The 15,992-nt window shown below is 41.6% G+C and overlaps 1 protein-coding gene across 3 annotated transcripts in view; it reads left to right on the top strand.

Annotated features, from left to right (window-relative positions):
• Window positions 1-15,992, top strand: part of CUNH1orf159 (chromosome unknown C1orf159 homolog) — a 54,497-nt gene that overhangs the window by 6,213 nt on the left and 32,292 nt on the right. For 2 of the 3 annotated variants that reach the window (XM_088460048.1, XM_088460036.1), the window contains exons 2-5: window positions 8,463-8,590; window positions 10,081-10,214; window positions 10,379-10,508; window positions 10,623-10,734. In XM_088460048.1, coding sequence (XP_088316174.1) covers window positions 10,702-10,734 — 33 coding nt within the window. In that variant the 5' untranslated portion in view covers window positions 8,463-8,590; window positions 10,081-10,214; window positions 10,379-10,508; window positions 10,623-10,701. The remainder of the gene's footprint in view (window positions 1-8,462; window positions 8,591-10,080; window positions 10,215-10,378; window positions 10,509-10,622; window positions 10,735-15,992) is intronic. The other variant, XM_088460042.1, reaches the window with a different exon arrangement.

The raw sequence follows: 15,992 nt of genomic DNA, 5'->3' as shown, positions 1-15,992 counted from the left end.
GAAAAAACAAAAATCTGCGAGTTGTATTTCCAACAAGTGGGCCCTATTCAGCAAGGAAAGGTTTTGAGGTTAGAATGCTTAAAATATTTAAAAATATGCTAAACCCATTTGGGATAACTGTCTTCACCTGTACATAAATGTCACTATAATGCATGTTTATAAACCCTAATCATTTGTAACAGAGCTGTATGTACTATTGTAGATTATAGGCTCACACAGACAGGGCCCTTTCTCCTCTGTATTCTTTATGTAGTTATGTAATATGAGCACTGCAATTATGTAGTTAGGTATTTGTCTGTACCATTTGTACTTATGCGCTTTCTTATATGTTTTACCCCTATGTACGGCACTGCAGAGCTAAATAAATAAGATTACCGTAATAATTATTTGACCTGTGAATATGTGAGGTGATATTTAAAAAAAATAAATAAATATCCAGTTGGCAGACTGGGGCCCAGATTTGGCGGGTTTAGGCGGCGGGCACATGTGCAGACAGCCTCCTAGTACTTTTTTTAAAAATACAGCGTGAAGTTAGTGAAAGGGATTCGCAGGGACAGAGCTTTATCGCATGCTCTGTCCCTCCAAGGGAGTTCAGATAAATCCCTGTGATATTTCCTGAATGCGCAATGTGAATTTAGACAGAAATATCAACACTACAACCGCATCTTAAATGCGGATTGTAGTAAATAGAGCCGTATGTGATGCAGCTGGGTAACCAGACACGGAATGAGACTCTGTCACACCTGGCATACTTGTGGCAAAATAAAAAAGCCAAAAATAGGCCAGTAAGTGCTTAAAGTATACCTGCCTTCTCACACCAGTGACCTCCTAGAGTAGGGGTTCCCAACCACGGTCCTCAAGGCACACTAAGGGATAGCACAGGTGTCTTAATTAGTACCTCAGTTATTTTGATTTAACCATCTGTGCTCAAGCATGGATATCACTAAAACCTGTACTGTTAGTATGCCTTGAGGACTGAGGTTGGGATACACTGTCATAGAGGCACCAGAATATTCATTCTCAATTATGTCCTTGGTTCCTAATGAAATTAAAATAATGGTTTAGTATACAAAATATGACGAGTGTTGATGACAAATACACTTTAAGGTAACAGTATGGCTGCAACAAAGTATACTTACAGGAAGGAACATTTTTATACAGTAACCAGATTTAAATATATTTGCATCTGTTCTTTTGAACCAAAACTGTCTGTGACTGTTCAGGCAGAGATCCTTTTTTTTTTTTATCTCATTAGATTGTCCGTTCTTAAGGAAAAGATATACATACTGTACATCTCAAGATACGTTCCTGAATGTTTGTCGCCAAGTGACAATCGGAGGGTTTGTCTGCTTCTTGTGCTGCAGAAAACAAATTCGTTAAGTGATGTACAACAAGAAGAGTCCATTGCATGTAGGGAGCCCATGATGGGGGCTTGTGGTGTAAGAGGAAGTAGTCAGGGTGATGGTGATGTGTGTCTGCCAGGGACTACTGCTCAGAGATAGGAGCTTGTGGTATGGATTGTATCGTCTGTGGGTCATGGTGGAGAGAGATCGAGGTTATATAACCTATGTAGGTACTAACCACTTCTCCAACAGTTACATGGGCAATGCAGATAGCTTTTTATTTCTTAGAAAAGGAGCTTGTACCAGTAGTGACCTTCGGATGCTAAAGATTTGGATCTGCAAGTCGTGATAATGGGGTTTGGAATGAAAATAATAAGAGACTGCTTGTATCCAGGTACTAGAGGGACAGAGGCTCTTAGTGAGGAGCTCAGTTGTGCTTATTTGAAGTAGTTAAAGAAAAGGGTGGCCGAAAGAAAAATAATGGCTACATCTGTATTCTTCCCAAGATTTATTCATGCGAAATTGGAACAAATTGAGTCCTACCCCTTATCCACTCAGAAACATCCATTATTGATAAAACTCTGCCCCTTTTAAGGTCTACGAATCAATACTGGGACATTCAGGAGACATGGCTCTGTCCCTTAAAGAGAAGTATAATAATAGTGGCAACTTAAAGCAATGAGGTGCAGTTTTAAATGATGTGCACAAATACTCACCATTCAGGTTCCTGTACTATTTAATTTCCTACCAGGGGCTATATCATGTCTCAGTGATGCTTACAATTGTGATCTAGTTATCCTCAGGTATACCCTGTTTAGAAAAGGATAGGACAAATGGAAATAGTCGCTTTATATACAGTATTAAGAATTAGCGTTTAAAGTAAGCAATTTTTATCAAGCCACTGCCTATAAATCTGTAAATTGCTGAATCCGCCCTTAGTACTGACTCTGGATTGTTTGTATGGGGAATTAGTTCATGTAGCAGTATTAGATTTAGTTCTTACATATGAGACAGAGTTACATTTACTAAACAACGCTTTTCAAAGTCACTGCGCCTTCATTGGTTTCAGCAACTGGATTTAAATGGTTTTGTATTTAAATTTTATTGTCCATTTAAATCCAGCATCTGAAACAGCTGAAGACGCGGAAACTTTGAAAAGCGCTGATATTAGCAAATTTACCTAAAATACTCAATTGTGTCTGCTGGAGAGAATTAGGGGGCTAGTGACCACCAATCGGTAAGTAAAACACCAACGAGAAAGACTGGCTTCAGTCTTATGAGACCTAATTGTGAGTAATCTCCGACAATGGGAATTATAAGGTTTGCAGGAACAGTGACAGCAAGTAAAAAAAACATTATTAAATGCTACAGAGCTAACTGGGTAGTTTGACTGGGGCAGTACACCTGTCAAACCGTAACGCAGGTGTCCTATGGCGAGCTCAGGGAGGACAGAAACCTCCTGTGGAGCAGAAGGGTTTGGTAAAAGGAAGAGAAACCAATGTAGTTCACCAGGAAGTGTCAGTGGTTGTACTAAAAATAACTGTATATAATATACATATATAGGAGGAGAAATCAAGTCTATAAGCCAGTCTAAAAGACTATGCACAAGAAGATGTACTAAAGCCCCAACAGAAGGAATCCCTATGGATGATGTGGTTTGATACATTGCAAAGAAATTGCAGACTGTAAATTAACCATAGTTGCTCGTTACTTACTCCTGAAAGTGTTTTAGTATTTTGTGTATATAAGGGCCTGATTCAGGCGGTGGACACAATGCTGATGTTTGAGCAGTTAAGCGATTATTTGCAGGGTGCGAAAATTCCTGGAAACCCCTATGGCGCATGCGTACCACTGAGAGTGCACAGAGATCGCTGTTTGTTATAGGATCACTCCCATTTGAGCTGGCTGCGGAAAGCCATTGGCGTTCCTGGGTAGCATCTGGGTTCTCAAAAGCAGATCCACAACCACAGAGGCCATGTTTAGAGGATTTTAAGAAGGATACACTGCACCAACCATAGGCCTTCATAAGTGTAGATCGTGCAGAGATGGTGCGCCGATGGAGGAGTGTCTACAATGGCTGAGTTGCACTGTCCATGAGTGTTGAAAATTGCCATCTCCGAGCTTGCACAGTCCATCATACGCAAGGGGAAGGCTGAAATTAGCATTTGTATATTACCGCCCTTGCAACTCTGCAAAAATTTGCAACCGCCCATGCATTAGCATCTACCTCTGTATCAAGCCTTTTAGGGGGCGATTCAATTGTTTTGGGTTTTTTTTAGCCACAGTAATTAATCAGTGCCCAATGTAACAGTTCAATAGTATTGGGGCGCACAATTAATTATTGCACTTGTTGCACCCAATTAGATTAGGTTTAGTCATGTAAAATCGCTAAACCCGTCTATAGTCCTGGTTAGGGTTCCCAAATCATGGGCTTACCGCACATTTCTGCCCGCCTCCTCAGGAGGCTGCAAGCAGAAGCATCGGCAGCTATCGTGCCCAAATGGAGCAACAATTAAATTGCTCCGTCAGGCGCCCATCACTGACAGCCGCCGGCGCAAACAATTGAATTATTAGGGGATGCAATCGGGAAGCCGGCTGACATTCTACCGACAGCCGGCTTCCCGACTGTCATATCCCGGCGAGGGTGAAATGACGCCCGGCATCCCGATTGAAGGGGTGCCGGGAGCTGGGAGCGGACAGCTGCGTGGGGGGGAGGGTTAGGTTTAGGGCTCACGGGGAGGACTTAGGGTTATGCACCCCCCCGGGAGGTTAGGCTAAGGGGAGGGAGGGTTAGGCACCCCCGGGGGGAGGTTAGGGTTAGGCACCCCCCCCGCGGGACTTAGGTTTAGGCAGCTGGGAAGGGCGGGGTTAGGTTTAGTTACCTTACCTGGGGACGATCGGGATTTCCAGCGCTGTCGGGCTGCCGCTTCCGGGATTCGAACTGCCGGCCATGCAGCCGGCGGTATTACATACCGATTCCTCTCTTAGGGGTATATTTACTAAAGTGAGAGTTTTTAGAAGTGGAGATGTTGCCCATAGCAACCAATCAGATTTCAGCTATTATCTTCTAGAAGGTGCTAGTTAAATGTTAAGTAGAATCTGATTGGTTGCTATGGACAACATCTCTTATTTTTAAAAATCCTCACATTAGTAAATATACCCCTTTAGAGTCAAGCACATTAGGAGGTTTATAGCATCATGCATTTGCTGCAGGAAGATCATGACAAACATGTGGGTATAGCTTATTTCAGTTTTCATTTTTTTTTTAAACCAGGCTGTTCATATGCAACAGTAACTTTATTCAGCAACTGAAAGTCTCTGATTTGAGTTACAAATAAAAAAATAAGGGTTTGGTTGGAGTACAGAAGACTGAGAGCCTGATTCAGAGGTGGGCACAGATGTGGCTGTGTCTTTTGCCGCGTCTGCATCTTTGTACTGATGCCGTGTTCGATCATGTTTACACTGAGACACCCACTTCCAGAGGCGCTAATCCACTGCGGTGCATATTTAGACGCACCATCGAAACTTGCACCAGCCTATGGCAGATGCAATTTATTCATCTGAACATGGCGTCCTGTGTCAGCACTACTGCATCTTTATACGCATTTGCTGTCTGCAACATGTGCAAAACTCGCCCGTGTCTGGCTATCTGCCACCATGTTGCCTCCCAGGAAAGCCCACTGATATCCCCAGCTCTTGTGTCTAAAATCGTTCTGCGTCTCCCTGCAGTTGCCATCGGGACGCATGCACAGTGCCACTCGGACACATTTGCAGACTTACAACATCGGCCAACTGCGTGTGACATCGACCCTGCGTCCACCTCTAATGGCTAATACAAAGATCTGTTTTCCCCATTCCAGGTAAATGAAATGCGTAGTGTAGAGTTTCCCAAACTCTGCCATTACAGTCCAGGTTTTAAGGATATCCATGCTGGAGTGCAGATGGGTAAGTGAAATTGACTTGGGTACTAATCAAGTTACCTGTCCTCAAGCATGGATAGCTTTAAAACCTCGACTGTCATGGTAAGGTTTGGGAAACTCTGTCGTAGTGACTTCAAGAGAGTAAAGGAGTGGACTAAGGTGTGGAACCTTTTAAGTTTAAAATATCTAAAAATAAAATAGTTAATGTAGGAAACACAAATCATAAAGCAGAATGCATAAATGGTAATGTATCGGTCAGCAATAGAGGTAGGTAGGAGCTTGTGTTGGAGGATATGAAGGTAAACGAGCAGTAGTATAGAGTGTCCGGAAGCGTGACGAATTTCGGAGGGTTCTCCCGGACTCCTGAGAGAGTTGGCCAGTCCCACACATGCCACCCAGTTTTTGTTGAGCAGGGCATTCTTGTGCCGGGCAACAGTGTGATTGACTCGTATAACTAATGACATTGTTTAATTAGGGATGAAGCATTAATATTTGAGTAAATTATTATTACCTACAATATATGCTGTTTTATATGGCATAGTAAGATACAGCAGTCTCCAAGTTTAAATACTCTAGTAATGCACATACAATGTATGAGTTCGGCATATCTGTTCATCAATGATATATTCTTCAGTGAGTTACTGCACTAAATTGCCTTAGTGGAAAATTTTCATATGCATTAAATTTTCGATTTCTCCCCCCATTTTTTTTTTTTTTTTTTTTTTTATATATAATAGGTGTTTTTACAAAGGTGCTCTGATCATGTGAATGTAGTTCCTAAGAAGAAAAAAAAATGACTGCAAAACACTACTCAATGGAGAAAATGGCAGCCCATATCCCTAAAGCTGCATACACACGTAAAGATTTTCTGTCCAACCATCCAACTAGCTGATTGGTTGGAATGAAAATCTGGTAACGTACAGGAGTAACTGATGATCAGCAATTTGCTCCTAAATGCCAGAAAACAGATGAAAATGGTCGTCCAGACAAGTTTGTTAAATGTTTGATCTAAACAATTTGTTCAAACGACAGTTTTTTTCCATTTTCCGGCGTTTGGGAGCAAATTGCTGATTGTCATTTGCTTTCATTCCTTACCAGATTTTCATTCCAACCAATCAACAAGTTGGCTGTTTGAACAGAAAATCTTTGTGTGTATCCAGCTTTACTGAATGGATTCCTTTTATTTGGTTTTGGACTCCTCCCCAATCTCATCTGAATTAACAGGATTTGTTTCTGGCTTGTACATTGACCTATATAGGTCTGACATGGTAACTAGTTGTACACCATTGATCAGCCATTGTTGTTTTAATTACGTTGATCCGGTAATTTCCACATGTACCCCTGCCCCACAGAACTGCCTTCAACCTTTAGAAAAATAAATAATAACAATAATTTCATTATTTAAAAAAAAAAAAAATGTGAAAACCATTAAATGTAAGTTGTTACAAAAAATACTTCTGAGGCACATTTAGATGTACTCTTCTTTTTTTTTTTTTTTTTTTTTTTTTAATCTATTTACTGTCAATAAAAATGTATAATAACATAACCAGGCGCTGCTTACAGGAAGGAAGTACACTGTGAGGCACTTCTCGATATCTTACTTCAGTAACTGAGGTTTCCTCCAGGTAGACTCTTCTAGTGCTTTTTGCAGATGTATATCAGATCTGCACAGTCTGAAATGGATTCTTATTTATTTGAACATAAGTAACTGTAAGGGGCTATATAGCTCAAGCCAGAAGAATGTTAACATTAGACATTGGCCCAATTTTAGCATGTGAATGAAGATTCAGTGCCTGTGCAAAACAACATTTCTTTATTTATAGGAGGGAATTTAATTCCTTTACGTTTTCATATTTTGACTGAATGGGGGTACGGTGGGGCAAGGACAACTTTTTTTTTTTTTTTTTTTTAGTGTTGATACTACAGATGTGTCCTCATACACCTAGCCTCAATACACCATGCGGCACAAGATTCCTGGCACCAGTTAGCCGCCAGGTCCCCTCGTGACTCCACTTGCACCAAATGTCTTTTTCTCCTGAAAGTGCGTCTAAGTCGCAACCGGATGACAAACCGCTTTGCGAGACTGAACGGATACATTTTATATGCAACACTTGTATATCTGTGTTTGACTGATTCTGTGTACGAACAACTGACCCTGGCATGGAGAAAAGCCGCGGCCGATGCATCGTAGCACTTTGCAAACAGATTCAGACTCCGTCGCGTGGAGATACGCACTTCTTCATCAAAGCTTTCCAGTTCTCATGATCGCTAGTGTTACAATGTTTATAATCCATGTCCTTGTCCTGCATTGTTTTGTACTGGTAATAACTTTTTTCTTGTGTGCTCATATGTTTTTTTTTATTTTTAAGACGCTGCGGAACCCTTCTGGCGCCATATACTATAAATAAAGAGAATAATAATAATACAAGTGTTGTATATCAAATTAATCCGTGCATTCTCAGGAGGCATTTTGTCACATCTGTTTGTTACTAAGCTGCATTTAAGAGTCAGATGGGAACAGGTGTGCCTAAAAGGTCTGTTTGGCAAGACTGTAGCTATAGTGTATGAGGACACATTTTCACTAACTCTTTACAGTTCACAGTTTTTAAACCTGTCTGAAACCTGGCCTGAGAAAATCTTACTAATCGTATAGTTGGTTTTAATTAATTTTGTATATGCACATGATCTAACCCAGTGTTTGCCAAGCTGGGGCCGCGGGACACTTGCAGGGGTGCCATGGGTTGGGAGTTCAGGGACAAATAAAATGTACTTATGGCCCATGTAATGGGTAAAGCCAATGCTGGCGGCGCCAGTCATAAACTATGTGGACAGAGAGAAGCGCAACCGTGTCCCCCATCACATAACTGACCCTAGAGATGACATGTGAGCACCATTTACTTATATTAATAATTTTTGCAAAATCTCTCCATAAGAAACTTTTGGTCTTTGGGTGCCATGAATAAAATGCTGATACTCTGGGGTGTTGTGGTTCAAAAGATTTTGGGAACCACCGATCTAACCTCATTCATGTATTAATTGCCAAGGAGCTGAGGGTACATTCTGCCCCATATGTTAATGTCTTGCTCCATGCGTACAATCCGGTAGTTCTCAGGAAGCTGGTAAGGTTGTGTGATAAATAACATTACTTCTCAAAGGCTTCTTAAACTTCACAGCTCATATTTTAATCCTTTTATTACAGTGGACAAGTGAGACTACTCTGCAGACATTTAGTAGCTTGGCCCTGGAGGTGACCAGTGTTACAACCCTCACTTGCCAAGTGAGGGTGGGGAACATGCAGTAATTATATTTCAAACATCTATGGACTGTGTAAGTACGCATCGCATCACTTGGCTGAGGGATTACAAAATATTTGACCTCTGTGAAAGCGTTAAATTGCTTCCATTTCTAATTCTAGTCCTATACAAGGATCTTGCTATTCTGTCAGCTGTCCTCCCTCTTGTAATCTTCTGTGGCCTGAGTAGCAGGATAGCAATTTGAGAAGAAGCAGACTGGCCCCTTGATATATTTTCGTGATTTCACTACTGCACCATTGGCTGTTCAGTCCCATTTGCCCTGCACTCGGAAAGTATGTCTGTGTACTGTCAGGTGCGACTACTGTGTGAGAGGCTGTGAAACTGTCTCTCCCAGCATGACGGTATTGATGACCTGCCTGATTGATGTTCATAAAGCACTGGTTCTTAGAGAATTATTAGGCAATATATGAATATTCGTTCAGCTAACAATGTATGCCTCATCTTTGTGTAGGTGACCACTCTGCTTTAAATTCTTCTGTGTAGGCGACCTTATTTTCCATAAATACAATGTGTATTTATCTGTGAAGCCCTCTTTAATGTTGAATGCAGAAATGCCTTTATTATAAGATTCAAATGGATACAAAAAATGGAGATTCAAGTAATGGGGTCAATTTTAATTCATTAACATGTAAATTGCTAAATTGGATGGGTCTTCTCTGTGCTTGGATAGTAACCGCACACACATTAATTCTTATTGTTGGATATTGCCCTTGTTATGCACACAACCACATGGCAAGATTGGACCAATCAGCAGGATGTGTGTCTAGTGTTGGTTTATTTATAAAAATACCATAGCCGTTACTATGGTATGCAGTCAGGAAGCCGATGGCCGAAATGCAGACCGCCGGCTTCCCGACTGTGCAATCTCGACGGGATTAATGATGGGTGTCGGGATTTCGATGCCTATCATTATCTCTTCACCAGGAGTCCGACGCCCGGCATACCAAACAAAGGTAAGGCAGGTGCGGTGGGAGGGTTAGGTTAGGGACTCCCGGGAGGGTTAGGTTAGGGTTAGGCACCCCGGGGGCAGGTTAGGTTTAGGCTGTGGGGATGGGTGGGGGTTAGGGTTAGGCATCCCTAAGGGAGGGCTAGGGGGGGAGAGGGATAGGTATAGTTAGCATAATTACCTATCAGGGTCTTCACTGCTGCCGGTCTTCTGGCGTCGGGATTTGAACGTCCGGCGGTCGATCATACCGATCCCGTTACTATATGTGTAATGTACATACAGTGGAAGCAGCGATCTAGCGAAATGAACTTTTGCTGTTCATGTCACATCATTCATTAATAACCATAATCACTGCTACAAAGTTCTCCTGCAATATTACAAAATGGCTGCTTCTATTTGCAGATGTGCATTTTAAGTCCTGCATACAAACGCCAAATGTACATGAAATATAGAAGGCCAGATAGGTTCAACTCTTCCTTTTATATTTTGCAAAAATGTTTGTCTAGATTTTTTTTTTTTTTTTTTTTAATTTTTATTATTTTTTTTAATTGTATTAGAAAACCGCCTCTATACACAAGCGCTCTACCACAACAATTTGTGTGCTTCCCAAGTATTCCAGTTTCTTACGTTGATTAGGAAGACAGATGATCCATGCTGTATCTCTCTGTCAGAGGCAGGCTCTGTATGATTGGTAAGTGCGCCATTTATGTCTGTTGCTACAATCACAATGCAGCAGTTGGGAATTGACTTCCCCTGACCCATCTCCCTGTCACCCGCAGACGGCATGCCGTGGTGATTTATACTCTTATTACCAGATGTTCATCTGAACTACATTGATTTTTCTTTTAATGGCAGGTCCTTGCATGTGAAACTCACCCAGACTCAATCAGCTTGCTGATAACCTCCCTGGCTACGTAGCAACCAGGCCAAAAAAACTCATTTGGCACAAAAATGTGCGGGTAAAGGTTTTGGCTTGATCTCCAAGGTGCGTAGTGTTTTAGCTCTTGTACTGTGATATTAGGTGAAATGAAAAAAGTAATATAGAATGGCATGTAAGGCTATGATTATCCCTATTGTCTGACATCTTCCTGCTACCTAGATATCGGTACGTGTGTTTGACACCGCTTTTCTTGCGTTAGGAGGCTGTGCCCTGTATTATTCTCCTGGGCGAGTTTGTCATGGATTCCATGGGAGAATTGGTGAACTCTTTGGTATGTATAATTCCACTCCACTTATTGGTGTATGAGCACTGACCTTTACGTTACATAGGAATAGACTGTAGAAACTGCGTTATATGTTGTGGCTACATTGTGAGTGAACTCTCCTCCAGCTTCCAACATAAATATATACAATGTTCATTAGCCCTGTAATAATAAACCAACCCTACACAATGGCTGTCAGTAGTTCAGTGATGCATATTCTTAGTCATCTCATCCAAATAAAATATAGGATAACGCATAATTTTATTTTTATTGTGAGTTAATTCTCTTTTTTCAAGCATACATCTTTCTGAGCTGCTCTTCTACATCTCCTCCTCACCCTCATATAAATCTCTCTGGATGGGAGACCAGTAACAAACATGCTACTCTTATGCCCCAGGAGTTGAGGCTTTTACATTACACAGAGCTCAGAAGAGTATGCCAAGCCTCTCTGCTCACTACATAATGTGGACTGTGTTTGCCATGGTAGTCGCATGATACTGTGGAAGTTATGCAGCATACTAAATAATGAATCACAAACTGAAGAAGCAAACCAAGGAAAAATGGTAACTGTAAAAAATTCTCATAGCCTGTCAGTGATGTGTGTGTCTGTATGTGTGTTTTTTGTTTCTAAAAAAGCAGCGGTGTCAACTCTCTAGTTGTTTAACAAAATTCTCATATTTGGCATTACATTTAATATCCAGTCCAAGTCATAATTTGACATATCATGACTTCTATAATTCCGACATTGTAATCGTGCAGTCGTTTGTCAGTCTGTCAATCCTCTGCAAACATGCTGAACCTGGCGTTATCGTCCGGTTGTACAGCATGTTTGTCCGATGATAGATGTCTAAACGACCAGAGGGAGTGCGCATCACTAGTCATTTTAGGCATTTTACTAAACGATTTGCAAACTATTTATGAACATTAACGATATAGTTATCGTTCAATTTAATCGTCTAGTGGATGGGCACCGATGGTCATCATGCAAGTGGTCATTCAGCTGCTTAGCAGTTTAGCTTTCGGGGTGTGCAAGAAGAGACACATAGTTATGAATGCACCACTTAAATGGTATGCTGAAATATTGACATTTTTGTGATTTCCGTAATGCCACTAGTTCCTTGTGCATTCATAGGCCTGCATTCTCATGAGTATGAATTAAGCCCACGAAATGGCAGCCTCTGTGATTTGGTTGTTATTATTATTATTATTGTCCTTTATTTATATGGCCCACAATGGTTCCGCAGCACCTTACATAGTACATAAATGAGCACACAAGAAAAACAGTTATTAGCAGTACAATACAATGCAGGACAAGGACATGGTTGATAGACATAGCTGCATAACACAGGCAGCAGGACATAAGCAACCAAGTGTTAGGTGCTGTTGTGGGGAGTTAGGAATAAATTATACTATACGTAGGGGGAGGAGAAGCACATGAGGGACGAGGGCCCTGCTCGTGAGAGCTTACATTCTAAAGGGGAGGGGCAGACAGACAGGGGTGACACAGATGGGGTAGATAGTGAGGAAGGAGCATGGAGCAGTGGTTTAGGATATGTGCTGCGGAATGTGTGTGTATAAGATGACCTGATGTTGTGTCAAAATTAAGTCCTTCATTCATCTATCTCTATGTCAAAAAGTAGATTTTGTTTGTGTTATTTACATGAGAGATGTAAAAATAAAGTTGTAGCATTTTAATTATTGTGTGTTACATTTTAGCATCTAAATACATCCTGCTAAAAATGCAGCTATTATGGGACTGTCCCACCATCCTAATACAGTAGTGACTACTTTAGTCCCGGCTGCTGGGTGCTATGCCATGCTCCTGGGAGTGCATGCATCTCACATGCTAGACCCACCCACAAAAGGGTGCACCCATGCCCAACATACTGTGGTCCCACAGGATGTTGCTGTACCCGGGCCCAGAATTTGTCTTAGCAGCCCTGGAGGTGACAGGCAGAACCAAGTGGGCATAGTGGTGGGGTAACAAGGCCATGGAGGGAGGGAGATGGCTGAGAGTGGAGGAATGGGAAAGGCGGGGGAAAAAAGCAGAGGGTTAGAAGGGAGATTGAGGAGAGAAAAAAGGGGGAACAGCAAGTGGAGGAGACAAGAGGGTAAGATAAGGGATGGATAAAGTAGAGGATTATGTGGACCCTGAATAAGGGGGGTGTTTGAAGTAAGAGTGTTCATGCTGTGGATGAGGTCATAAGTGAGATGAAAACTGGAGTGGAGGTTGAGTGATATAGAGACAGTGTGGGTAAAAGTTGTTAAATGTTCAAAAACACAGGTAAAAGAACAGTGCTGCTACTGTATGAGTGCAGCTCCAAAAGTGATATATAAAGAGAGGTGTACGAGTAGTGGGTGCAGGAATTGGGTATTAAAAGAAATATTAAAGTAGACAGATGTGATGCAATGGAAATAGGCAATAGAAACAATATTTTGTGTAGTATGAAGGCAAAAATGACAATGTACAGAGCCGATCCAGTCAGAAGTGTTATGAACAACAAATATCAATCAACAAGAGCAGCACGCAGATAGGGGAGTACTTGCAATGTCCAAGCAGTGAGTGCAGTAAGGAGTGCCCTGGCTATTCATACAGTAGCAGGTGGTGAGTTCGGTAATTCACATAAATATGTTGCTTGATGTCTTTCAGAAAGTGTTCTGTATTTGAGGATGTTTTCCCTCAGTTTTTCTCCAGCTTCACTCCAGCGTAACTCCGTCTTAGTTATCAAATTGTAATTACACTTATAATCTAACTCTTTGAATCTAAAACTGATGCAGCCTAAAGTCTATGCAGCCTTACTGATCACTTATAACTCAAGTTTCAAATGTGTCTGTGTGCTCACTGATTGGGACCCCACCCCCAGAGCTCAACACACACACTAAATTAGGATGCAATAAAGTCTTAAGGTGCCTGTCCACTAGACAATTAAAATGAGCGATTGAACTATATCAATATTGTTTGATAATCATTTGAAAATCATTTGCAGATTGTTTAAAAAATTGGTCGTTTTGACATCTATCATCGGGCAAACATGCTGGTCAACCTGACGATAACATCAGGTTCAGCATGTTTGCAGATGATTGATTGTGCCTACACTGAACGACTGCTCGCTCAGTGTAGGCACATCACAGACTGACAAACGACGGCACAATTACAATGTTGTAATCATGCAGTCTTTTGCCTGTCTTCTAGTGGATAGGCACCTTAAGATAAACAGTTTGTGAGAAGGGAGTGGACCATCAGATTCACAATAAATTCTTAACTTCCTCTCTAGAAATTGCTCCTAATATAGCAGTAGTGGTAATTTACCTAGAATAAATCTTTAAAGCTGTGCAATAGCAATCAAGGTAACAGCATCTGATGAGAACTGTAGTAGCAGATTACCTGCAATCCAGAGAAAGGGAGAAGTCAGATCAGTCTTTGCATGGTGTGCATATGGGTAATAAGATCTCCAGCGTAACTGTGTCTTAGATTATAAGTGTAATTAGTTACAATTTGATAACTAAAACTTTTTGAAACTAAAACTGACGCAGCCTAAAGTCTATGCAGCCTTACTGATCACTTACCATTTAGGGCAGGATTACCACATAGGAAGAGAGAGAGACATTATTGCAGCCATTTTCAGGTTGATTAAGGTCACCAAGGTAGGGTTCACCACCGGGATGTATAGGGGAAGTGAAAATAGGACATAGGCAAAGCACATTTTGCATAAAGAATGTAACTTGTCAGATTGTGGAACAACAAAGTTACTATGTATGTAACCTATTACAGGTCACATTTTTGTATACTCCCGCCCACCCCCCAGCCTCTTTAAGAAATATGTTTCATGACAAACTAATACTATGTGCAAAAATATTGTTAACAATATTCTAAATGCTTCTCTAATGAAGTGATATAGTGGTTAAAATGATATAGTAGTTTTTACTGTGCATATTTATCCGTATGGCTTAGAGTGGGTCTCCATCTTCAGCTTTAGCTATTGCTTTGTGTATGCCCTCCTGCAACGTCTACAAAATTAATGGCCATGATTTATTTATTTTTTTTTAATATAAAGACACAGGCCTGTATTTTCTTCCAATTTTTGCATACACATTTTCTGTGACTACAGTTGTATCCAGTAGCGGATTTTACCTAGGGGCTGTAGGGCTGAAGCCCACCCTCAGTAAAATATGCCACCTGCTGGGACTTCCTGGCAGTGGGAGTGGCTTCCAATTTGAAGCGCTCCTTGTTAATCACATGATAAACAGCAGTCTGGGGGGTTCTTCCCCTGGGGCTGCCAGACTGACCTGCAATTAGCAGAGAGCGCTTCCAGTGGGAAGCCACTCCACTCCTATAATGTCAGCCCTATCTGTCTTATAGGGGTTGCAGCTGATGCACTCCCTAGAAGCCTGCTTGTTGTTTTGTGCACGTGAGCAGGAACGTGATCCTCTGCATACGCACATTTCATACAGGCAGACCTCCGGGATTAGAGAGAGGATCTGCTGCTGGCTGTGTCCAGTGTATAGTATTAAGCAGAGTCATTGGGTAACTAAAATCACCCTCCCTGCATTATTTATATAAAGATCTTGGTGAAATAAAATGGGTGGAACTGATAAAGCAATGCTTTAGTTTAGGTTATAGGACAGGAAGTACAAAGCAAAACCTTTAAATTGTCTGAAGGTCCCCAGCTGTACATTATGCATTGCCTTTCTACATGTCGTGCCACACATTGCACAGATTGCTCGCAGACATGGTCGCAGCTGTGTCTTTTACCGCATCTAATACATATGCTAATGCGGCGGCCATGTTCATTAATACTGAGATGCCCACTTGCAGCGTATGGCGGTAAAGCGGTTTTGTCTCTGTGCGTCATTGGATAGCAGGTGCAGTTTCTCCGTCTACCCGTGGCCTCCTGTGTGAGCGGCTGCGCATCTTTGCACGCAGCCGCTTGTAGCGACACGCCAGCGTCTAATTCCCCCCCGCCCTCCCCCCCGTTATCTCACTGAATTCCACAGACCGCATCTGAGTGCTAACAACCGGAGTGCATGAGCTCAGACTTAAAACATTGGCCAACTGCGTGCGGCATCGGCAGTGCTTGCGGCTCAGAATCGGGCCTGCGGTTTGCAGTGTTCTTTTACAGATCACGCCATGAACTTTGCATCCAATACTTAAGAACAAAATGTCACTTGGAAACGTATTGCCTGTATAATACATATTTCTACAAATGTATAATTATACAGGCTGCTATAATAATGGGAAGAGTAAGTATTATTGGATTACTATTACA

Source organism: Taudactylus pleione, unplaced genomic scaffold (assembly GCF_031769625.1).
Source record: "Taudactylus pleione unplaced genomic scaffold, aTauple2 ptg000042l, whole genome shotgun sequence".
Lineage (NCBI taxonomy): Eukaryota > Metazoa > Chordata > Amphibia > Anura > Myobatrachidae > Taudactylus > Taudactylus pleione.
The sequence above is the reverse complement of the archived record's forward strand: the minus strand, read 5'-3'. Positions and strand labels throughout refer to the sequence as shown.